This window comes from Saccoglossus kowalevskii, chromosome 13 (assembly GCF_978046115.1).
Source record: "Saccoglossus kowalevskii chromosome 13, keSacKowa6.1, whole genome shotgun sequence".
Lineage (NCBI taxonomy): Eukaryota > Metazoa > Hemichordata > Enteropneusta > Harrimaniidae > Saccoglossus > Saccoglossus kowalevskii.
In genome coordinates, this window is record NC_140653.1 from 19,093,489 (window position 1) to 19,118,744 (window position 25,256).

At 34.7% G+C, this 25,256-nt stretch overlaps 1 protein-coding gene across 1 annotated transcript in view; it reads left to right on the top strand.

Annotated features, from left to right (window-relative positions):
* The window catches only part of LOC100329033 (insulin-like growth factor receptor), a 52,856-nt gene extending 37,124 nt beyond the window's left edge, over positions 1-15,732 (top strand). The window contains exons 12-21 of the mRNA XM_085507014.1: positions 497-858; positions 1,379-1,605; positions 5,453-5,757; positions 6,111-6,184; positions 6,452-6,659; positions 8,335-8,467; positions 8,782-8,941; positions 9,428-9,557; positions 10,483-10,617; positions 11,383-15,732. Of these exons, the coding sequence (XP_085363140.1) occupies positions 497-858; positions 1,379-1,605; positions 5,453-5,757; positions 6,111-6,184; positions 6,452-6,659; positions 8,335-8,467; positions 8,782-8,941; positions 9,428-9,557; positions 10,483-10,617; positions 11,383-11,737 (2,089 nt within the window). The 3' untranslated portion in view covers positions 11,738-15,732. The remainder of the gene's footprint in view (positions 1-496; positions 859-1,378; positions 1,606-5,452; positions 5,758-6,110; positions 6,185-6,451; positions 6,660-8,334; positions 8,468-8,781; positions 8,942-9,427; positions 9,558-10,482; positions 10,618-11,382) is intronic.
* Positions 15,733-25,256: the final 9,524 nt, after the last annotated feature.

Sequence of the window (25,256 nt, forward strand, 5' to 3'; positions counted from 1 at the left end):
ACATGCTACTAATCTTGAATAATTAACTACTGTCAATCAAAGTCACGCGACGTTGGATCGCTGGAACAGGATGCGTCCTAGGCTATGCAAGTGATTAACGACACTCATTAGCATAGCCACGCCTCCAATTCACAATTGCCCGGGGCAAGTGAATTGGGCCTTTAACTCCTTTCATCCCATTTTGATTTGTTGCAGCAGTATCCCTATGCCAAATACTCATTTGCATAATTTGTACTCCCATTACCCAGAATGCTCGGTAGTATGAAGATTTGGAACAAAGTGTTCAAAAAACACGATTCCATGCAGAAAAATTATCGCTAACACTCAAAATATTATTACTTATTTCGTCTCATTCCATGCATTAGTATTCATCTAATTAGGCTCAAATTGTCATATGTTGATATCGCAATATGACAGAAATATATCCAATATTTTATTTCATAACTGGGACTGTAACTCTGCTATTTCTGATTGTGTGCCTATTTAATATTCACAGACCTATACCAAACGAACAATATGAACGTATAAAGCGAGATGAACTGTCACAAACACTGCCTGGTGTTAACACAACGCAAAGAATACTACGTGATGTTGCTTATAGCCCTGGAAATAATATCTCTGTTACAATTGAGACACAGCCAGAAGCACCATCAGAGGATCCAGTTAACGGCAATTCCACAACTGATGGGAATGAAGAAGAGGAAGAAGAAACAGTATACGATATTTCCAAGGTGGATCGTACTGATCACCTAATGGTTGAACTTGACCATTTTACAATGTTTTATCTAAAGGTGCAAGCATGTAACGATGCCGGGTGCAGTCCATTAGCGGTGTCCTATGCTAGAACCCTACCAGATCGTAAGTATTGTTAAAATAGTACCAAATCCGAGCGAACTTATTGCCTTTGAAACAGACTTATTTTCCTAGATACCATAGGTGTTATTAACCTTTCCCGAATCAAACGTTTCGAAAAATGTACTCAAGTTTGCGCACAGTTCTCTGAATTCCCAAATCATAAAAAGATGCCTGGCAGGATATATCTTACCTGATTGCGTTTTGCCAAATTTGCACTTAAAATATATGCGGACTTCCTGAATTGTAGCTAACGACTGACAACATTATGTTTTGAGGTGATCTGTTGCAACGCTATACATTTGGCATACAAAGGAACTATAGCAAAAAATTCATACCTACATTTTTGCCGGAAAATTGTTTATATGGTATATCTAATTGTGTTGTTGACAGGCCTGGTTCAAGTTACAAATTGTACAGACAGACGCGCACAGAGCTGATGAGGTCTGAGTGGAAGTTGTTGCCAACCTTATTGACGCTATCTATATCTTATGCGTTAATTGCAACATTTTTTTCATCACCACAGCTTTAGCTGATAACATTCCCAGTAATGTGACATCCACTGTAATAACTAACAAGACCCATTATAGAGAGGTGCTGCTGGAATGGGAAGAACCACGGAAACCTAATGGTCTCATTATATTCTATGATATTGCATACATCAAACAAAAAGATGATGTTGTTATAGAAACAGGGATGTCTGGCGAGGTGAATGAAAATGAAGAGATTCAAGAAAAAAGTGAAGAAGCTAGGGTATGATGAATACGCTTATTTATCTTGTCTTTTGTGTGTGTGACCTTGGAATACTGTAAAACATGTATTTTTAGCTAATTTAATGTATCACAGTTACAGGAAGTGTATTCTCACAATGACATTTTATGTAAATTTCTATTAATTCATGCATGGAGTCAAATTCACTAAAATGGCGTGTAGCTATTTCAACGTGTTTTTTAGTATATGTGGTAAACCAGAAGAAAAATTGATTTGCCATTTCAGTTTTAAATGTTAAAATGGTGCTACCTTGTGTGTAAGTGATTGCTCCAGTAGAATATTATTGAAAGCGAAATAAAATCTATTTGTGCCTATACGGCCTGGTGTATATCGCTGTGGTGCAATGATTTACTGATGTTGTGCAAACACCAGATGTGCTGACCGATGCATTTTAGTGCACCAGTGAGACTACCTGACTTCTGGCTTAGTCTTTAGTTACGCATGTCGCAAATGGTTGGCTTGGTGTGTTAATATCTGCATATGCCTGTGGTGTTGGCCCACTCCGTACATTCACCTCTTCCACCCTAAACTACAAAACCTGGGGAAAATAAATAAAACAAAGAATCAATCTTATTGACTTGTACAAAATGTATTTATCACAGAAACAGACATTCGTTGTCGTCCATGTCAATGTTTTATATTTTTACCTTGCCCGTACCATCAAAGATGGAAGGGAAAGGTATATTAAGGGAAACATTTTGCCTGGGTTGTCGTTGTCGTCGTTAATAATTGTTATTGTGTGCATAATAACTTTACTAATTCTATTCCAAACTTCATCAAACTTGGTCACCTTATTCATCAGTATAATGTCTTCCCTGAGTTTGAACAACAGATGTCCTGTATGAAAATATCATGCAAAAATTGAGAAAATCTGATAAAATATTTTGACTGTTTCTACTTGACTGATCACTGGTGATACACATCAAAGGTCACTGATCTCAGTGGAAATATGCATTGTTGTATGTGTTCAATGAAGCAAATGATTTATCTTGTAATAATATCCTTGGTAATGTATCTCCCAAATTTCAAAACCAACTCATGGAGAGATTTTTTGCACAGTCTGATACACATTTGCAAACCTACCAATAAAATCTTTACAGAAAACAAGATGTCAGAAAATCAATATAAGCACTCCTATGAACTGGGTGCCTAACTTTGATCAAGATCTGAAGCTAATAGAAAATCTGTTTAGTTCAAAGTTATCAAATCAAAAACAATACATAAAAAATACATTAAAAGCAAAACATTTCATCCACATTTTAAAAAGAAAATTATTCTAAAATATATGTATTCTGTATTTGACAAACAGTTCATTCGACACAGGAATATGTTTCAGCTATTAGAACAGAATGATAGACTTTTTATAATACTAGTTTAAAAACACACTTCAAAGATTTCAGTGTTTAAAGGTGTAGATTCTCAGGAGGCAACAGTACTGTTGACTTCTCCCTCCACTGGACACCAACTAACTATTTAAGTTGATTTGCATACAAAGCAGAGCTTGTAACATGATAGCTATTCATAAAGGGTGTTTTTTTTTACTTTTCATATAATAAAGTAGTCACACAATGAGGCAGTTCATATTTGTCTCAGTGAATCATTAATTTTTGACAGACACCTGTACAAAATACTTGGACTAAAGCCAGCTAAAATGTTCTGTTATCTTGCATGTTTTATGAATCTATTCACATCTAAATGCAGCACTTTTTTTTTTGCAATGAGACATTTGTTTTTATACTAAAATATCTGAATCACTTTGAATAAAGCTATAAAATTATGTCCCTTAAAATAATTAAACAAATAAGGCACCAATGTTTTTGTAAGATATTTACATCTTTTAAGGACATTCGGTAGACTGATTCCCCACTGTTGGTTCAACCCCAAAACTTGTTTGTATTCAAAATTAATTATGACAATGCATATTCATATTGAAATAAACTATGATAAAGGGAATTATATTATATAACAAAGGGCAAGGTCACCAGAGTTCAACTATGTTTGACTTCTTCTTGAAAACTATAAGCCTGAATGCTTTGATATTTGGTGTATATGTGCCTTGGGTAGACCTCTCTCAGATTTGTTCATTTCATGATGACATCTTCAATTCTCTAATTTTGGTGAATATTTTTGTCATTTTTGGTAAAAAAAGATTTTCGACTTCTTGTTAAAAATCGTAATTCCAATTGCTTTGATATTATATACATAGGTACTACATGTGGATCTCTCTCAGATTTGTTCATTTTGTAATGATATCTACAATTCTCTAATTTTGGTGAATATTCTTAGCTCCGCTGTCGACTTTGTCGACCGGAACTTATCATATGAGTGATTATCGTCCATGTCAATGTTTTACTTTTTCGACTTCTTGAAAACTACAAGCCTGAATGCTTTGATACTTCGTGTACATGTACCTTGCGTAGACCTCGCTCAGATTTGTTCATTTCATGATGATATCTTCAATTCTCTAATTTTGGTGAATATTTTTGTCATTTTTGGTGAAAAGTGATATTTTTGACTTCTTGTTAAAAACCAATTGTTCAATTGCTTTGATATTACGTATATAGATACTACATATAGACTTTTCTCAGATTTGGTAATTTCGTGATGATATCTTCAATTCTTTAATTTTGGTGAATATTTTTGTCATTTTTGGTAGAAAATGATATTTTCGACTTCTTGTTAAAAACTGTAAGTTCGATTGCTTTGATACTATACATATTGTTCGTTTTCTAATGATGTCTTCAGTTCTTTAATTGAAATGTGCATTGCTAACAGCGGAGCTATCTCAGCCGATAGGCTGCTTGTTGTCATTTTTGGTAAAAAGTGATATTTTCGACTTCTTGTTAAAAACCACAAGTCCAATTGCTTTGATATTTACATATATAGGTACTACATGTGGACCACTCTCAAATTTGTTCATTTCATGATGATATCTTCAATTGTCATTTTTGGTAAAAAGTGATATTTTCAACTTCTTGTTAAAAACAACAAGTCCAATTGCTTTAATATTACATATATAGGTACTACATGTGGACCTCTCAGATTTGTTCATTTTGTAATGATATCTTTAATTTTTGTCATTTTTGGTAAAAAGTGATATTTTCGACTTCTTGTTAAAAACAGCAAGTCCTAGTGCATTGATACTATGCATATTGTTCATTTTCTAATGATATCTTCTGTTCTTTAATTGACATGTGCATTGCTAACAGCGGAGCTATCTCAGCCGAGAGGCTGCTTGTTATACAATTGCATTTATTTGCTGATCTCAGAATTGAGTCATCAGATTATTGATGGGAAAAAAAACTAATCCTGATCTTTCAAATGACCAACAACAGAATTATCAATCGATTTCTTTAAAAATGGGTACTCCTCAGAGCGATTGCATAGGTCAGATAGAAGACAGGGAGGTAATTTTTATTGAATTAATTGTTATAATTAATTGCAACTGATATCGTTTTGCGTATTAATTCATCAGTGAAGTTTCTGACTGTATTATGCAGTAGACCTTTTCACCACCAGACTTTCTTGCCAACATTTTTTCTGCACTTTTTTCTTCAGTATTTTAGAGCCAACAAACAAAATTTGTGTCAATTTTCAGTTTTTACTCAAAAAATTTGGCTATTTTTTCCCCAATTCTCTGAAGAATAGTGCAAGACTATACACGGGACTATTTTGTGAATTTGTGATGAAAAGAGAAAGATAGTGGTTGTTTCTATGGGTCCCATATCAAACGGACTGTGGCATGATGACCGTCATTCTTTTATATACAAGTAAATACTTAAATAACGACAGAATGTAACCTCTGACCTCTCCATACGTTTATTTTCAGTATGCAAATGTAGTCCCAATCTGTATATCTTATCGGCAATACAAATCACTTAGTGGATATTTATTAAGCGGCTTAGAAGCTGGTAATTATTCGGCACGTGTACGGGCATCATCTTTATCTGGTAATGGATCTTGGACGGCATCCACATACTTTGTGGTTCCAGATGAACCGCCAACTGAATTGCCGGTAATACAAAAATCCCCCTATTCTGATGGTATGGTGGTCCTTATTGGAGGTATTGTAGGTGGTGTTGTAACTATACTTATTATTCTTGGACTCTTTGGATTCTGGTATGTAAGGAAAAGGTAAGTCTTCTGCACTTGTCGATATCACAATCACTGTAGCTGTGGGCTGGAAGAAAAACCTTTGATGTACATTTGTTTCTCAAAATGGCTTCCATTTTGTGTTAATGATTAATGTCATGACTGTTTAATTTTTTCCCCCAAAGTTTATCAGAATTTTAGAAAACAACATGGAAAAAAATTCAAAATAAAGAATATCAGGAAAAATCTAAACAAAAGAATATTTCAAGGCCAGAACTGACATAAAAAAAAAATCAATTTTAGAAATCAAATTAACAGGAACTTTTTGTCTTTTGGTCTAAGACTAGTATTGTTACATGTGTAGTTTTTATAAAATTAGGGTAATTTTTCTGTAGGTACATGAATAATGGAGTTCCAAATGGTGTGTTGTATGCCTCATATAACCCAGAATATCTCAGTGCTGCGGATGGTAAGCATTATTTCATCATTATTTCCGCAATAGTCATCAAATTATACACAGCTTGATACTCATGAACACAACTGCAGTGCTACAGAATGCTAATTCAATATGGAATTCTCATTGCTGATGTGTTCCGTCATTAAAATGTCAGTCGTCGTGTTGTGTTGCATCATGTTCAAAATGGGTCTCGCAAGACTTTGTTTACATGTTCTTTCAACATGTCCTGCTTGTTGATCATGGCATTTTAAGTTTGACATCTCTGCCGTTACCTTGCAGTATACGTTCCTGATGAATGGGAGGTGCCCAGGGAAAAAATCCACCTAATACGGGAGCTAGGTCAAGGGTCATTTGGAATGGTGTATGAAGGCGAGGCTAAGCATATACAAGATGATGAAGACAAACGCAAAGTTGCCGTGAAAACAGTCAATGAAAACGCTTCAATTAGAGATAGAATAGAGTTTCTTAATGAAGCCTCCATTATGAAGTAAGTGAACACAGAGGGCACTTTTTATCATCAGGGCTATAAATTCATGTATAACATTGGATACTTCTGAATTTTTTTTTTTTTTTTTTTTTTTACGCATGATGTAAATGCTTGGAAAGGTATATATTAAAGCCAGTTTTCTGTCCTTGATATTATTGCCCTGACGACGTGAATTTTGATTTCTTGACTTTGAATGCTACTTCGGGAAATGATATTACAGCAGAAGTTTTGGGTCAGCCAATTTGCAAACTCGCTAGTGAATTGGCTAACTACTTGGGTTTTGACTAAACAGTTGGTTTTGGAATCTCGATGGCGAGGACTTGTGGTCGCGTACACTCTGGACGAGTCTATATTGCATTAGGGGACAGATTTTACATAGTGCGTTATAATGTATAAGTAGTTTCCCTGATCAGTCTGAGTCAACAGTCATTTAACATACAAGTGATAATATTATAAATGCGATTAACCCACCGATATTTACTATACAGGGGTAGCCATCTTGAACACTGCTTGACACTAAACAAAGAGACAAGTTGAGAAACAGTTTTCTACCAATCAGAGAAAAAATAACAAACTTTCACATCCAAACGATTCATTGGGGTAACATTAAGCCAACCGATAAAACGATCGACCTCATTCGTCATTTTTGCGTGGACAATCACTTGTATACAAACACCTCATTACATGAAAAACATGGAACACTTTCCCTAGTATATTTGAAAGCGAAATCGACATCCAACTGTGAGACCGTCGCTGATTAGATTATCATTCGGTCCCCATGACCAGCGGAAGAAGGCCAACCTACAGGACTGTACTCAGAGCTAGTCGCTGATTAGCTCATAAAGTATGACGATCATCCCCTACTGTTATATGGATTCGTCCAGAGTGGGCGTGACCAGAAGACAGCGCCAGCGAGATTCGAAAGCCAACCTCAGTCAAAATCAAAGCAGTTAGCCAATTCATTTGCAAGTTTGCTGCCCCAATAGTTTGCAAAAGTTGAAGTGGAGGAGTCGCTACCTGCGTATGCAGTCGTAGTTGTTTACTAACATGCATCTACCCATGAGCCTCAGCATATTTAGTACTCAATTTGCACACATACACAGGTGACGACTCCTCTGGTTTAAGTCTTGTCTGAGTTTGATTTGGATAGGCGAGAGCTTTAATGAGATAGGGTAATGAAGACGGCATAGCAAATGATCGCAACTCTATTTCTGTGGGGTTTATTCTATAATGCTGTAACAGCGTTTTGATATTATACCACCGTAGTTCTATTGGAATTGACAAGTTTAGGTTTTGCTATTGACCTATTCTGCCCAATAGGTGATTTTCTCTTCACAGTAAGATCTCGTCTATTGTTTGAAAGGTCCGCACCGAACATCTTCTGCCATCCGCAAAAATTAAAGGATTGGATTTTGAATTTTTTTTAATAGCTCAATGTCAAAGTGCTGAACTATGTAAGAAAAAAATTGAGTTGAGATACAGTTTTTAAAAATTGACTATCATCAAATGTGTATAAAACCATTAATAAGAGTAGAAATACCCAAAAAATGTTTTTATGTCTGTATGATGGTATAGTTTATGTTTTTACGTTTGATTTCATGCATAACACATGATCTCACAGTGAATGCGGTTCCTACGCACTCTGATAATTGTTCATGTTCAAATAATTTTTCAGAGCCTTCAACTGCCATCATGTTGTTAGATTGCTTGGAGTCGTTTCTAAAGGTCAACCAACATTAGTTGTCATGGAACTCATGGCTCGGGGAGATTTGAAAAACTGGTTGAGGTCGCATCGAGCGGATGAGCCGGTGAGTTCACAGACAATAATAAGATACAACCAAATCTGTCAACACCAAGTAACTGTCCTTGACCCCTTTTTAATACCTTCTCCAAAAAAATCCAGTATAGTCAGTTGAGACATCAATTCAGTTTGTTTTAATTATTAACACACAAAATTACAGTGTATACAAAGTTCACAAAAATGATTGCCAGCAAACATTTCTGAGCTTACCCTGATGTCCGGAGTCGTATCACATTATTGTGTGTTTTATTTATCGATACAAGTGTTTCAGTCTTCTTTTTTTGTGTTAAATTGATTTATATTTTGTAATTTTTTTTTAAGAGCAACGAGGATAAATTGGCTCCAACTGTAGGGCAGATTTTACACATGGCAGCAGAGATCGCTGACGGCATGGCTTACCTAGCGGCGCAAAAGTTTGTCCACAGAGACTTAGCAGCTCGTAACTGCATGGTAGATGATTCAGGAACAGTAAAAATAGGAGGTACTGTAATTAATTTAGAGTATTTTTCCCATTAACCCTTTGAGTGTCAGATATTTTTCCCAATCAAAGTTTCAGTGCAAATACTTTCACATTTTGTAGAATTTTCACCAAATTTCATCATCATTTTGAACCATACAGACAGTACAAGATATTTCTTTTAGTTTTTGATCAAAAGATTTGTCAATTTTTAATAAAATTCCATGTTGATGGCATAAGTTGACAATGACACGCAAAGACTTAATGTTAAAATAAAGCTTTTACATACAGTGTACAACACATAATGGTTGGTCGTAACATTACAACATGTAATTATTTTTACATTTCTTCGGAGAAGTAAATAAAAAAAAAATTTATAAAGGGCACTTGACTGAAGATGTCTTGAATATCAAATTGAAGACTTGTTTTATTCTACCCGTACAATGCAGGGACCTCTTGGTAAACTCTAAAATATATCACTATGACAACCTTGGTTCTATTTTACTACAGATTTTGGTATGACGAGGGATATTTATGAAACAGATTATTACCGAAAAGGCGGCAAGGGTTTACTACCGGTTAGATGGATGGGGCCAGAATCATTAAAAGATGGTATTTTTACCAGCCACTCAGATGTCTGGTAGGTGTAATGTTTTTTCCCCCTCTATTTGTATGGCTGTTTATGTTATAGTTGCAGTTGGAATTGGAATTGGAATTAGCTGTGTTTAAAAGCCACCGTAGGCTTCATAGTTGTTTTTTTTCTACAGCAGGTTTTTTCATGTAACAAATATAACGAATAAATTGCATAAAGGTCCAGATTTTGTTAAAAAATGGATACAAATTAGCAAACAGACATAATACTAAGCTCAAATAAGTAATCAATCAAAGTTAACATGACCACACCTTCAATTAACATTTTTGAATCCTGTGTGTGAAGCCCACAATGTGAGTGTGTGTGTCTGTTCCACTGGTATCCCAAGAACCATCGATCAGATGTCAATGAAACTTGGTACATATATGCTGTGGGATAATGCACAGACGTGATTAGTTTTTGGTTGAAATCTGTGCATATTATTTTCCCATTTTCAAGCATTTTCACTTATTCCTCATATACCATTCAATAGATTTTAAAGCAACATAATAAATAATTATGTGCAATGAAGATGTGCTTCTAATATAGTAAATACAGTATTCCTTATTTGAGCTTCATGCCTCCAATACATTCAGCACATGGGATACTCTTTCTAAGCTTTCTTTGATTTTGTTTTTTCTTTATGATTATATCTTTGTCTATTTTCACTAAATGGGCATAATAATTCTATGCAGAATGTATTCTCAGATCAAGACACTAGATTACAACTTTCATAACATTGTAATGTTTTTAATAAACTATACAGTAAAAAGAGAGTACTCATGACTGTTGTATCTCTTGTCTGTGATTGAATTTTGAAATTGAACACCATCAACTGTACAAGTAAATGTGACATTTTATGTAAAATTTTAACATTCACGGACCAACAACTGCTCCAATTCAATTTGCCAGCTGATTCATTTCTTTCATTCAGGTCGTATGGCGTAGTTTTATGGGAAATGGCTACATTAGCCGAACAGCCGTACCAGGGGCTTTCAAATGAGCAGGTACTAAAATACGTTATAGATGGCAACTCTTTAGACAAACCAACTGGATGTCCAGATAGAATGTAAGTAGAAAAATAACCTTTTTCTGTTTAAAAATAGACTTTTCACCAAATCTTGAGTCTCAAATTGGCACAGAATCTTAAGATAGTGTAATTATTTTGAGGTTTTTATTTCAATGCATGCGCTATAATATTGTGACAAATCATCAGCTTGTACTTGCGATGTAGTGCAGTTTGTTGCTCATTAAGTGAAGGTTATGAATTATAATCATCTACTATATTTGAAAATACACCCAGCACGCGTCACATAGTATATGCGCGGGATATAGTGGTTACTAGTGTCCTTCTGTATGTCAGAATGTTTGTACGTAATCATATCTGGAGCACTATTGCAGATAGATGTTCTACCAGTGCTTTATTGAAGATATTGGGATCATAATCTGATCATAGTTAGTGACCGTACATGCTCATGTATGCTCATGTGACCTCATAAACAATGCTTAACTATCATATCTAGAGCACTATTGCATAAACCAGTGCTTGTTATAAAAATGCCGGGATCTGCCATCTCTGATGGCTTTCTTGTTTTTACTAGTAAAAGCTCAGTGCACTATGGGTATGTCATATTGAATGGAAAAATTACAGCGTTTTGTCATTTTCAGACCATTCTCCAGTGATATTGTTGGCTAAATATAAGTTTTATACGTCACTTAAAACAAAAACGTGCTTCTTAGACAGTTTACGTGTGTATTGCTGTTGACATGTCTCCTAGGTTCAAGTGAAAACTGTATGTATTTTACTTATCAGATTGAATTTCCTTCTTCTCAGGTTTGAATTGATGGCACTTTGTTGGCAATATAATCCCAAAATGCGACCAACTTTTATAGAGCTGATTGAAAATCTTGAAAGCCATGGGAATATTGAGCCAAGTTTTACTGAGGTGTCGTTTTACCACAGTGTGGAGAGACATCATACAGAAGATACCAAGATGGAGGAAGCCATTCCTCTGATGGACGATTTTGATCACCGAAATGAAAGCGAACAACCAAATATGAACCCTTCTAGCCCAGTGAGGGATGGGCCACAAACATCTCCCTTGTCTAGTGTTCTTGTCTCGCACATGCCCAAAAATGGAGTTCTAAATGGATCCGCAATCAAGGTTCCCAAGTGTACAACCTGCTGACCGATGTAAAACAATCCCACCCACCATCACTATGGTAACAACACACCTGGAATATTATATATTTGTAAATTAATTTGTAAGCAAACTAAGAAAATTAACAAAAAACAACAACGACACATTTGTCATGAAATTGTGTTCGATAAAAAAGCAACAACAATTTTAATATGGTAGTCATACTACTTGTTATTTATATTGACTTTTGAATATTACTTTATGTGAAAAAAACATGCACATTATTTTTGTTGTTAAAAATGACATCTGAATGTCAAGAGAGTTCATGTCACTTAGGTTGACCCGTTTTTCAGTGTCACATTTGAGCAATAATTTATTTTACTCTCGACAAGAGTCAGATAAGCGTTTACTGCAAATCTTGGCTCGGACTCCCTGTACATGTAAATATTTTCCCTTATGTTGTTTGTATATATATATATGGCTATCTTTTAAAGCACAACAGAGGTGCTGGTCTGGATTTTTTATTACTATTATAATTCTGTTTAGTTATTTTTTACAAATTGTGTGGAGCTAGGGTGCCTTTTTTATGAATGTTTCTAAAGGCTGCCATATTGTTCCCACATAAGTGTGTGCAATATCAATAATGAGCTGCCTTTTGTTTTGTTTCTTTGTTTGTTTCTTTATTTGAATTACACACAGACCCTTAGAAGAAGTTTGATCCTGTAATTTTGTTTGGTTTCAAACAAGTTTTTTTTTTAAAAATGTTAATGGATCAGTGATAGTAAAGTATTGCAGTGTGCAGAAATTGGCATGTCGTGTGATTCCACCAGAATTTAATTTCTCCTGTGTACCAATAATTGTTGCTGATGTATTCAACTTAATTCTGGTCCCAAAGAAGTTTTGTTTCTCGTCCGATGCGGTTTCAATTTTTTTTTTTTGTATAAAGATTATTTTAATACCGCAACGAGATATTTAACATTTATTATATAGTGCTTTTAAAGACTCATTTGAATCAACAAAATTCTCATCTGAAACAGAAAGACGCGTCTAGGAATATGCAGTGAATATTTCCCTATTTTACTGGTACGTGAAATTGCATACAAAATGTGTAATGTACAAATCTCAACCTGACATGCAGGACTATAAGAAGCAAAATCCTTTGGGGGCGAGAGCCTTATCTTAATTACCTCTTTTATGATAATTGTATGTTTAGAGTTGAAAGATTACGATACCTCTTTGAGCATTTAATATCAACTTTTAATTATTACTTTTCTAACGATTTTGATCAAGACCTGATCAGATATCTCTATTTGATCCAAAATTAGGTATGAATGACAACAAGTTGGCAGATCAAATTACGTTTTTTTGCAGTTACGTCATGGTGATAGCTTTATTCAAAATGTTCAGGGACAGATGTTAACAGTTTGTTGTGACGTGGACCCTATGTATAAACAAAAACTGAGTGGGTGTTTGTTCTCAATCGGTATTTTGTTGTGGGGAAACTTTTCTTTCAATAAATGTAAGAAAGTTGCTTCATAATTTTTTGACTGTTCATCATTTCTGGGTATTCAAATATTGTAGAATATTTTTTTTATTTTTATTTTTGCTTGATCAATATTTATTGTCACTTGTGGGATAAATCCGGCATCGGTAAAATCCTTGGAGAATCGTTGCAAATTAGGGAAATAAATTTTACTGAAGATTTTTAAGTCAAGGTTATGGCTATGACTTATGTTTAGTGATATGCAGAGCAATTCTTGTTCCAATTTTTACGTCAATAAAATGTATTCTTTACCCATAATGCAGTGGGTGATTGGAAAGGTTTGATTGCATGAACAGAAATGAGCAATGCATGTTTTGCGATACAGGCAAGTGCGCATACAAAAAATTGAAACGAACACCTCAGCCAGCTTTTTCACAAACTCTCGTTAGTATTTCAAGTTTGTATTCATCGACTTCAAATTTGCATCTTCATTGTGCTTCATAATTTCCTTGATGATAGGCAAAATGCTGGTCACAGCAAAAAATTTAATACCCGGACAACCATGTTGTTTTAAAGGAAAAGACAGTAGCAGAAATTTGTTAACAAAACTAATAATTAAGAAACTTTCAAATTTAGCAAGTTTTCATCAAAACATGTAGTGCAAATATGTCCAAAATTGATATAAATTATAAAAATTGGCAGAATATTTTGAAGAAAAAAATTGTGCCGTTTGAAGAGTTAATGTGCTGAAGCTCGTGTCTTATTCGCTCAGACAGTGGAAGGAGCCAAGTGTCTTTAGTATTACATTATTTAAAGATGCAATGTGGACTTGAAAATTGTTTTGTTTGATACTGTATTTTGATGACTTCCTTGGGCTATGATTTATCATTATATGAATACACTTCTTGTAGCGCACGTCTGTATATTCGTTCGATAAAACAATGAACTTTTCTAATACGCGCATGCACGTTGTTTCGGTACCTACAAAACAATCACTGTACATGCAATATTAGTGGTTTTGATTTTTCATCTAACAAAAATGCAAACAACATTTTTTAGTTCATAATTAATCTATTCCAACTTAGTCTACAATATGGAATACATGCTTAATCAAGGGGGGAAGGTGTTCCTGGTATACCTCATTTGCATAAGTTGCTACGGTTTATGATGCGTATGAAGAAGTTTTTACAAATTGTGGTTTAATAATATTTTGGGTTGTAGGAACCAGAAATGGTAACGGGTAAAAATAAAACACAAATTTTTCCTGAACACAGTAATGCAGCTGATTAGAGGAACAACACTTGAAGTTTCTCAAAAATGTTAGGATGGTGATAAAAAGCTTTTCTGAGTCTTAATTTGGGTGAGTGATCACTCTCCTTAGAATATAAGGTCTGTATTTTATTTTGTTTTAGAAACTATAATCTGCATCTAATATTTTTTGTTTTACAAAATTATGCTGAAAGTTTTATGCATTATTTATATTTTTTGGTTATTTCAAGTTATTTGGTTTCTTTTTTTAAATTATTGATGAAATTTTTTTTTTTTAAGTTTGTCTAACGATTCAATTGAAAAAGCATGTAGATCCAGCCAAAATGGTGTTTTTTTTTCAGATTTGTTTTTTGCTGACTGTGGTGCAGAACGTTTTACTTGCTGAAGTTTTGTGTTAATCAAATCTATTTTATACGAATAATTAACACAAAAAGGTTACAATAAATATTGCAGTGCTGTTTTTTTTGTTTTGTTTTTTTATATTTTGTTCATTATGACACTGTTAGTGCAGCTTTTTCTTAAAATTTTATTTCTGGGTGAAATGTGCATTAAAGAATAACAATTCTTTTGTGCAGTTTACCCACAATGCACTGTAATATTGTATAAAAGCAAATCTGTATAAAAGTATTTGCACAGAGGAGTTATCTAAGATGGCTTTGCAATAAGGAACTTGTATAGTTTTAAAATGTACTTGAACCTGTGCAGCATTTTCAAATGGGTCTATCCTGTGGGAACATGCAACAGCTGATCTTGAAAACATTTTATGAAATTCAAATCAAAACAATATTATTTAAATAGAATGTACAGGATGCGTTTGTACGTGTTGTAACTTTGTATCCTTAAAAATACAGCATATCCTACTGCCTAATTGTTTTATCTTCATCAAATATGTACAATTAGTTAGTACAGCCTAGAAACAACTTTTGTTTTATCTTTCTCATCAAATATGTACATTCAGTTTGAAAATATTAATAAGCTGTACTTAAAAGTTATTGTGTTGGATTTTTATCGTCTCTGATATTTACTCTTTTTCATCAACATAACTAGACTGGTATTTTTTGTGTTGCTTGTTCCTCCTTTTGCCAAAATTAAATACATTGCAACTGCCAATGTATTTTTATTTGTTAATATTGCCGTTTCTGTGTATAATAATGATTATTATGATATGGGCTACCTCGTCAAGTATGGCCGATTGTCTTTAATATGTGTTCTATATACATTTTTTTTCTTGTATGTACTGTGAAAATTGCGAGAAAAAAAAACACAAATATAAAAATAAGATGTCCGACAATGAATGTGTTTGTTTGTGCTTCTTTTCTCCATCAACTTTTTTAGCTCTGCTGTTAACTTTGTCAAACAGAGCTTATCATATTAGTGATTTTCCGACGTATATTTTCGACTTCTTCTTGAAAACTACAAGCCTGATTGCTTTGATACTTGCTGTATATGTACCTTGGGTAGAGCTCTTAGATTTGCTCATTTCGTGAAAACTGCAAGTTCGATTGCTTTGATATACGTATAAGCACTACAGATGGACCTTTCTCAGATTTGTTCATTTCGTTATATCTTCAATTCTCTAATTGAAATGTGCATTGCTAACAGTGGAGTTATCTCAGCCGAGAGGCTGCTTGTTAGTCTCCGTTCGGACGCACTCTGAAAACAGAGACTTGTTGATTGACGCGAGTGTGTGTGTCCGTTCGTCCAGACCTGTATCTTAGACGTGCCTTGATGGAATTCATTCAAACTTCATACATATATTATACATATGCACATCAATTTGTTTCTTGATCTGATTGAAGATGGCGGCCATTTTTGTACCTAAAAATCATCAAAATCAAGCATTTCTCGACTGTTTACAGATGGATTTTGTTAAAACTTGTTACATACATTGAACATTATGGGACCTTGTTGGCGTCCATTTTTACCCTGCCCGCACCATCAAAGATGAAAGGGAAAGGTATATTGAGGAACAAATGTTTGTCCGTCGTCGTCGTTAATATTTGTCATTGTGTGCACAATAACTTTACTAATTCTATTCCAAACTTTATCAAACTTGGTCACCTTATTCATCAGTATGAAGTCATCCCTGAGTTTGAACAAAAGATGTTCTGTATGAAAATATGCAAAAATTGAGAAAATCTGATAAAATATTTTGACTGTTTTTATTTGACTGATCACTGGTGATACACATTCAAAGGTCACTGATCTCAGTGGGAATATGGCTTGTATGTGTTCAATGAAGCAAATCATTTATCTTGTAATAATATTCTTGGTAATGTATCTCCCAAATTCCATAGGAATACTATACTGGGTTTCAAAACCAACTCATGGAGAGATTTTTTGCACAGTCTGATACACATTTGCAAACCTACCAATAAAATCTTTACAGAAAACAAGATGTCAGAAAATCAATATAAGCACTCCTATGAACTGGGTGCCAAACTTTGATCAAGATCTGAAGTTAAAAGAAAATCTGTTTAGTTCAAAGTTATCGAATCAAAAACAATACATAAAAATACATAAAAAGCAAAATGTTGCATCCACATTTTGATAAAAAAATTGTACTAAAATATATGTATTCTGTATTTGACAAACAGTTCATTCGACAAAGGAAAATTCACAGGAATTTGTTTCAGCTATTAGAACAGAATGATAGAGCTTTTATAATACTAATTTAAAAACGCACTTCGAAAACAGATTGCAGTGTTTGAAGATGTAGATTCACACGAGCAACAGTACTGTTGTCTTCTCCTTCCACTGGACACCAACTAACTATTTAAGTTGATTTGTATACAAAGCAGAGCTTGCAACATGATAGCTATTCATAGAGGGTGTTTTTTTTTTTACTTTTCATATAATAAAGTAGTCACACAATGAGGCAGTTCATATTTGTCTCAGTGAATCATTAATTTTTGACAGACACCTGTACAAAATACTTGGACTAAAGCCAGCTAAAATGTTCTGTTATCTTGCATGTTTTATGAATCTATTCACATCTAAATGCAGCACTTTTTTTTTGCAATGAGACATTTGTTTTTATACTAAAATATCTGAATAACTTTGAATAAAGCTATAAAATTATGTCCCTTAAAATAATTAAACAAATAAGGCACCAATGTTTTTATAGGATATTTACATCTATCATTTGGTAGACTGATTCCCCACTGTTGGTTCAACCCCAAAACTGGTTTGTATTCAAAATTAATTATGACAATGCATATTTATATTGACACAAACTATGATAAAGGGAATTATATTATATAACAAAGGGCAAGGTCACCAGAGTTCAACTATGTTGTTTTAATGACTGTGTTTCTAGTGCCATATTTCTGACATGCCTTGACTGATTATGTTGAAATTTTAAATATTCATTATATACATCATCTCATAGATACAGATATATTGGTTTGACAATCCAATCCAAAATCCTGAATGGTGGCCATTTTTTTGTGCTAAAAAAATTGGGCATTTTGGAACTGGGTCTTGGTCATTAATGGTTGGATTTTATTCAAACTTGCATGTCATTTTGTTTTTCAGATAGGATTCAAAATGGCTAACTGGCGGCCATTTGTTTTAATGAATGCGTTTTCTAATAGTATATCTCTGACATGCTTCGACTTATGTTCAAATTTTATATATTCATTATACATCATGTCATAGATATACAGATGTATTGGTTTGACAATCCGATTTAAAATGGCCAACCGATAGCCATTTTGTTTTAATTAATGCTGTTCCAGGGCAATACCTCTTATTAAAGTATTAACGGTAGTACTATATATATTACTATAAATAAAACTATGTAACCTAGATTTGATAACCAACTGGGACTGTGCCATGCATAGCTTGTTTTATCTGTCTCTATATCATTAATAATAAAACAAATTTTAAAGCATCATCTTGTAACATGAACTATTCTCACATGGTTTAGTCTTCAAACTTCAAGCGTCTTTGCCATCAAGTCATCGAACCCAGGTAATGTAGATTGTGACCTAGCTGGCACAACACTGCCGATCATTTCTGTGTGCAAGAAGAACAACAATTTGCTCTGTTTCAAAGCTTTTGCTTAAAAGGCATTTGGTCAGCCACTACCCCGGGACAAACATGTTGCCCTTCCAGTCAATATGCCCCCAGTGATGCCAACACCAACTGAAATTGCCGGATACTCGTATCCACCACCAGTGATACATATGCTGAACAGACTACTGTAAATTATTCGAAATAATTTTCACTGATTTTTGATGAGTTGAATGTAAAATAAGTTAATTGGATGGATTTTTGCCTTGCCAGTAATGTAGTGTAAACAAAGTGGAAGTTATAGTAAGGGGAAGATTTTGGTGTCGTTGTTGGCGTGACTTGTGGGTGCAATAATTCAAGTAATTTTTACACGATCAGTTTCAAATTTATATATGTTATAAACAAACATGCAAAGATGGCCAAGTTTGATGTTGGTGCATTTTGGTTGCATAATTAATGAGAGATGGCTACTGATTGTTTTCGCTTGTGGGCGTGATAACTCGCGTAATTCTTACATGATCGATTACAAATTCATATATGGTATAAACAAACATGCAACAATGGCCAAGTTTGACGTTGGTGCATTTTGCTTGCATAATTAATGCGAGACAGCTACTGATTGGTTATCTCTTGTATGCGCGATAACTCAAGTAATTTTTACTCAATCGGTTTCAAATTTATATGTTATAAACAAAGGTATAAGGATAACCAAGTTCATTATTGGTGTACTTTACATGCATAATAATGAGACATGGAGTAATTATTTTTTCAGTTAAATCGTAATTGTTGTGAAAGCATTTTTTAGTTAAAGAAAAGTAATTTTAATGTTTTGAAATTCAACCCTACTAATCTGTATCACGATTTAACGAGAAAATCCATGGTGTAATAGTTGTTTTGAAATCCTTTGGAATTTTCCATTGTTTTCCATTGTTATTACGTATACATTTCATCTTATTGGAACCAGTGCCATCTTAAGTTCATTATAGAAAAATGCCTTTGTTTTTACTCTAGTTAATATTTGACATTTGTGTGAAGTCACTGTATGGTAATTAGATCTGTTCAAAGTTTATTTTCAAACACAGTTATCAACAACTGCTTGACAGTTTAACTGTGAGCTTGGTACTGTCGTCAGTACAAACACAATTCTTTTAGTTTACTTAGTTTGTTAAACATTATAGGATGATATTCTACTGTAAGCAGTTGTACTCAGTACTACCGTAGGGTAGTCCTCATTGTTCAGTGAGCTATGAACTGAGTGCAATAAGTTTTGTAAAGTTGCTACTGTACATGTACAATAGGATATATCCTAGAATTCACATATAATAATTATACTATAAGTTGTTATAAAGCATATTCAGTATTCTTCAGTGCAATAAGTTTTGAAAAGTTATTACTGTACAATCAGTTTAAGTCACATACGATAATTATATGATAAGTTGGCATATAAACCGGGGGGTAGTAGTTGTTATTGTTTATTGAGCAGTATTTGCTAATTTCCAGACTATTAAGCAACATGTAACTTTGCACAATTATATAAGTGTCAATCTAATATTATTATTACCCGGTATTTAGAATGCCTCGACTTAAGAAAAAGAGTTTTAGAATAAAACGTGAACAAAATCGTAAATACATGCTGAAATAAGAGCATGCGAGTCACAGCCTCAACAGTACAGTAAACAAAAAAACCTTGAAGAAATAGTGAAATATTTCCCCAGTCAGCTAATCATGTAGAATGTTGTTACCCATGAATTTTATGGACCAAATAATGCACAAACTTAACAGACTAACAAATCAAAAAGAAATATCTACAAATGTAATGCAATTACCAAATCAGTTTCACCTGTATCAAAAGAATATTGTGAGTACTTATTGGATAGATGTTATAAATGGACTCCCTTGTGCTGGGTTACAAAACCTTTGACATGTTATCAAAATGTTACAAGTATTAGCATTCGCAAGCTACATTCATACCAAATCAAAAACCCATCAATGGCAAAAAAATAAAACACTGTCTTGTTTGTCATGTGAACGAGAATCATTTATAATCCACATGTATTTGGGTATCAACAGTTTTAATAGTGCAGCATGGTTACAGAAGTACATTGAAAGTACTGAACTATTTGATTCTGTTATGGAAATTGATGCCCATGAGTTTCTTGTTATTATATTTGATATATTAGAACAATAAGACTTAAACAGTAATAATATGCCAGTACATACTTTACAAAGTATATTTATGGGTATCTATAATAACACGTATAAATCAAAACACTGTGCATATCAGAATGCCAGACTGTTTACTGTTTTACAACTTTTTATCACATATTCTAGTAATAGTGAACTATTTCCTATTTCACATTACCTTAATGATTATTTTAGCTATTCTGGAGTAAAATAAAATCAACAAAATCGATGGAAGCAGAACATCACAAAATCAGCTCCCCCCCCCCCCCAATACCTTAGCGTGATAATAAGAAATGAAAATTATGTTATAAAATTCACTATTTCAAGAATTTAGCCAATTCTTGGTCTCAACTTAACCAGTTGTGTCAACTACTGTAGAATACTTTATTTTCGCTTGGAATTTATTTTCGCTATTTTCGCTGAAGGGATGTTTCCGTGAAAATAAAATGCAGCGAATATACTTTTTTTCCTATATCTCACATTAAACTCATGAAAAATCAGTGAAAACAAATTCCATACAAAATGCCCAAAAAGCCTTTTCAGCGAAAATTAATTCAAGCGAAAATAAAGTATTCCACAGTATTCTCTTGAAAATAAACTATTATCATACAATATGATGGTACTGGTCTGCCAAACCTTTCTCAGTAGAACACAGTGTTGGCATATCATGCTGCACCTGGATGGGAGTCTGGATCCTTGACATCCATTACAACAGAGTTAGACACGCAGTTGGAATACTAAAAACTATGTTGGAGTATTTTATATTTTTTTTATTTACGCCTATCGCCCCTCCTGGGACATAGGCCGTCAACCAGGTTCCTCCAGGCAAAGCAGTCCTGAGTCAGCGTCTCCAGTTCTTTCCATGTGCGGCCCCATCTTCTTAACATCTGCCTCCATGTCTCTGCGCCATGAGTTACGAGGCCTTCCCCTCTTCTTTTTTCCTTGAAGATTCCAAGTCAATGCCTGTCTAGTAATATTAGGCATTGGTTTCCGTAGGGTGTGGCCAATCCACCGCCATCGTCTCTGCAAGAGCTCTGCCTCCATGGGTTGCTGATGAGCAATCTCCCACAAGTCTTGGTTACTAATTACCTCAGGCCAGAAAATTCTGAGGATACGCCTAAGACAAGTATTGATGAAGGTCTGTATTTTCCTAATAATGGCAACAGTAGTTCTCCATGTTTCTGCACCATATAGGAGGACCGGCTTGACAACTGTGTTGAAGATGCGTATTTTAATGTTCCTTGGTGGTTTTGTAGATCTCCATATGTTATTTAGATGATGGAATGCTCTCCTTGCTTTCCCTATCCTTATTCTTACATCTGCATCTGTCCCACCTTGTTTATCCACGTTACTTCCCAGATATGTAAAGCTTTCAACCTCTTCCAGTGATTTATCTTCCAACCTGATGGCAGATTGATTTGAGGAATTGATTCTTAAAATCTTGCTCTTGCAAGATGTTGGAGTATAGGCGGTAAAATCTATCTTGAAGGTCAGGTAGAGCTCATGTAGGTCCCACATCGACCAATGACAAGTCCCACCCTGGCACTGCTAGTGAGCTGTTTCAATTGGATGGTTGGTTACAGTTTGCTCTATCAGTGTCAAATTCTGTTATGAAACGTACTCTTTCTCAGGGTTCATGGATGAATCTACATATCTGTGTAAAATCTTTTCCTCTTTAAAGACCGAGCTAATTTTGTCCACGAACCACATGTTAGCAGATCAATCATGAAAATATTATCAAGTGATCAAGTGCCATTGGAGGCCGTCTCCCAACACAGCCATAGGTTTACATACTGACTAACATTAGACACTGTGTTGAGGGACGGTGCATTGGAGGAGGATTTTACGGCCGTATTGGTGCCTCACAACGTTGAATGACCTAATTTTTTTGTCACAGTGAATAAAACTTCGCAAAAGTGCTTAGGTCCAAATTACCCCAAACACCATCATCATGTGTTCAAGGAAACAAACAAACAAAACGATGAAATCTGCACTGCAAACAACAAAATTGTATATTTACTTGCTGGAGCACTTATGGGTGTAACCATGCGTCACCGCAGGTGGCGCTCATCGTTCTTGAGACTCCAATCTGCAACGGGAGACGGTCGATTCGTCCCAAATTACATTCGTCCCAAGTCGATTCGTCCCACAAGTTGATTCGTCCGAAGTCGATTCGTCCTACAAGTTAATTCGTCCCAAAGTCGATTCGTCCCACAAGTTGATTCGTCCCAAAGTCGATTCGTCCCACAAGTCGATTCGTCAGATTTAAGGTTAGCCCACTACTAACTCGCCAAATAAGCACAAACACATCCAAACAACGAACTGTTCACGTACACGTCATGCACTGGCATGCGTAATTGTTCGTTGCGCCATTTTTTTTTGCCGACGTTATATACAAATACACCTTACGTACAACGCTGAGTTATTAGTTAATAAATACAAATACACCGTACAAGTTATTAGTCAATAAATACAAATACACCTTACGTGGAACGTAGAGTTATTAGTTAATAAATACAAATACACCGGACATTCAACGTACAAGTTATTAGTTAATAAATACAAATACTCCGTTCACACAACGTGGAGTTATTAGTTAGCGTGTCAGTAACAGTTGGCATAGAAATTGACCCTGTTCAAGATCGTAATGTTGACTAAAATTTAAAAAATGGACGAATGTGAATTGGGACGAATGTGAAATGGGACGAATGTGAATTGGGACAAATCGACTCGTGGGACGAATGTGAATTGTGACGAATCGACTTGTGGGACGAATGTGTTGGGACGAAAGTGAATTGGGACGAATTGACTGTGAATCTCTGCAGCGAGTTTACATGTCTCAGCACAAAAGTCACGTGACAATTATTCGTTGTATTTACTAATATTTATTTATAATATAGTGTGGAAAGCTAAAATTTAGTGATAAATTGTTATCGTTTTTGTTATTTAAAAATAGGTTTATTTCATAGCCCTGTGTGGGTTAGGGTCATGTGTACATGTCGGGTGGCGTACGCCGATGCCTCCGACACAACCGTAGTTCGTGCATTTGTCGCCATGTTAAAGCTATAGAAAACGTCTCAACTATATTATGTACACGATTATTAACCAGCCATGGGTTTACATGCTGCCTAACATAAGACACTGTTAAGAACCCGAGGCGACAATCACGTCAACGTTTGCAGGTCGAAGCGTACCCTAGTATATGACGTCACTGCGACATATGGCCGCTCACTGTACGTGTTCATTGACGATTCAGAGCACAGTTATTGACGTTTTAACTTGAGGTTACAAATGTTGGCATGGTTTTAAAGATAAACTCCCAGAGAAAAAATAATAAAATAAAAGTGCTTACCCCATTAAACCAGACAGCTGTGCCATTTTACTTGACTCCCCGTTTACTTGTACTATTTGTGGGCGTAAGGTTCTGAATCAACAAATCGATAGACCGCATCCGTCTTGGTCCGCACTCACAAGCTCAAATATTACTGTGACGAACAACTTGGCTCAGTATAACACCTGCTGTTAACCGACGTTAGAACAAGTGCATTGATAACATACCGTACTGGCGCCTATTGCTGTCTGAACCATGCAAATTAAGCCGAAGCAGACAACACGGCCCCTTCAGCTAGTTACGAAATATTAATTTTAACTATTGAAACTAAAATGCGGAAGACTTGAGAGCATTATAAGTTCTTGATGTTTTGGTTAACTATAAAGGTAACTCCACGATTACCAAAACAAAACTTATAGAAACGGTTACATCAAATCATTACAGTATAGAAACATAGTATAGTACTGTCCATGGTCATATACATGAAAATGGGCTTATGTAAAAATAGAGGTGCCCGCACTAGATGGCTTTTCTGCTACCGCTGGTCGTCATTTTGAATTAAAACACACGTACAAAAACTTTCCGTACAACTTTTCCGTCTTTTCAAACAACTCCAACGTCTTTTCGAACAACTTTTCAGACAAGTTTAAAGCCATTCCTGGTAGCTTTTCCGACTAATAAAGCCTTTACGAGCCACTTTTTCTGATTTCCTGACATTTTTCCAAGCAACGTTTCTTACTTTTGATGCTCTTACGACCGTGAATGTAAAGACTACTTTTCATACTTTTAAAATTCAGTGCAACATTTTCAATCTGACAACTTTTTCTCTATGAAAGACAATGTTTGGTTTTTCAATTTAACCTTTCCTGCAACTTTTCAGATAGCTTTCCCGATAATCCACGAGCTTCAGCACTACAGGGCAGTGATGACAAAGTAAACACAAATTATATCCAAAATATCGGCACTAGAGACGACAACAATTAAACCAATAAATATTACATTTGCATACAGTCACTTGTTTACTTGTTTGTATTTTTTCAATAAAATAAAATATTATTTGAGTGTATAAATGGCGAAAACCGGATAGGCCGCGAAACAAACAATACAAAGATAAAACAATAGTGTTTTTTTTTTCGTATTTTCCATAACACTCTCACAATTATGCGTTTTCTTTGTTCATTCGTACAAGTGAAGTTCTCCAGTCGAAGTCCAAAATAGACGGACTGTGAAAAGTACGCCCTCGACGTTTGAACAACACAAAGCTCTCTTTATTATTCAAAATG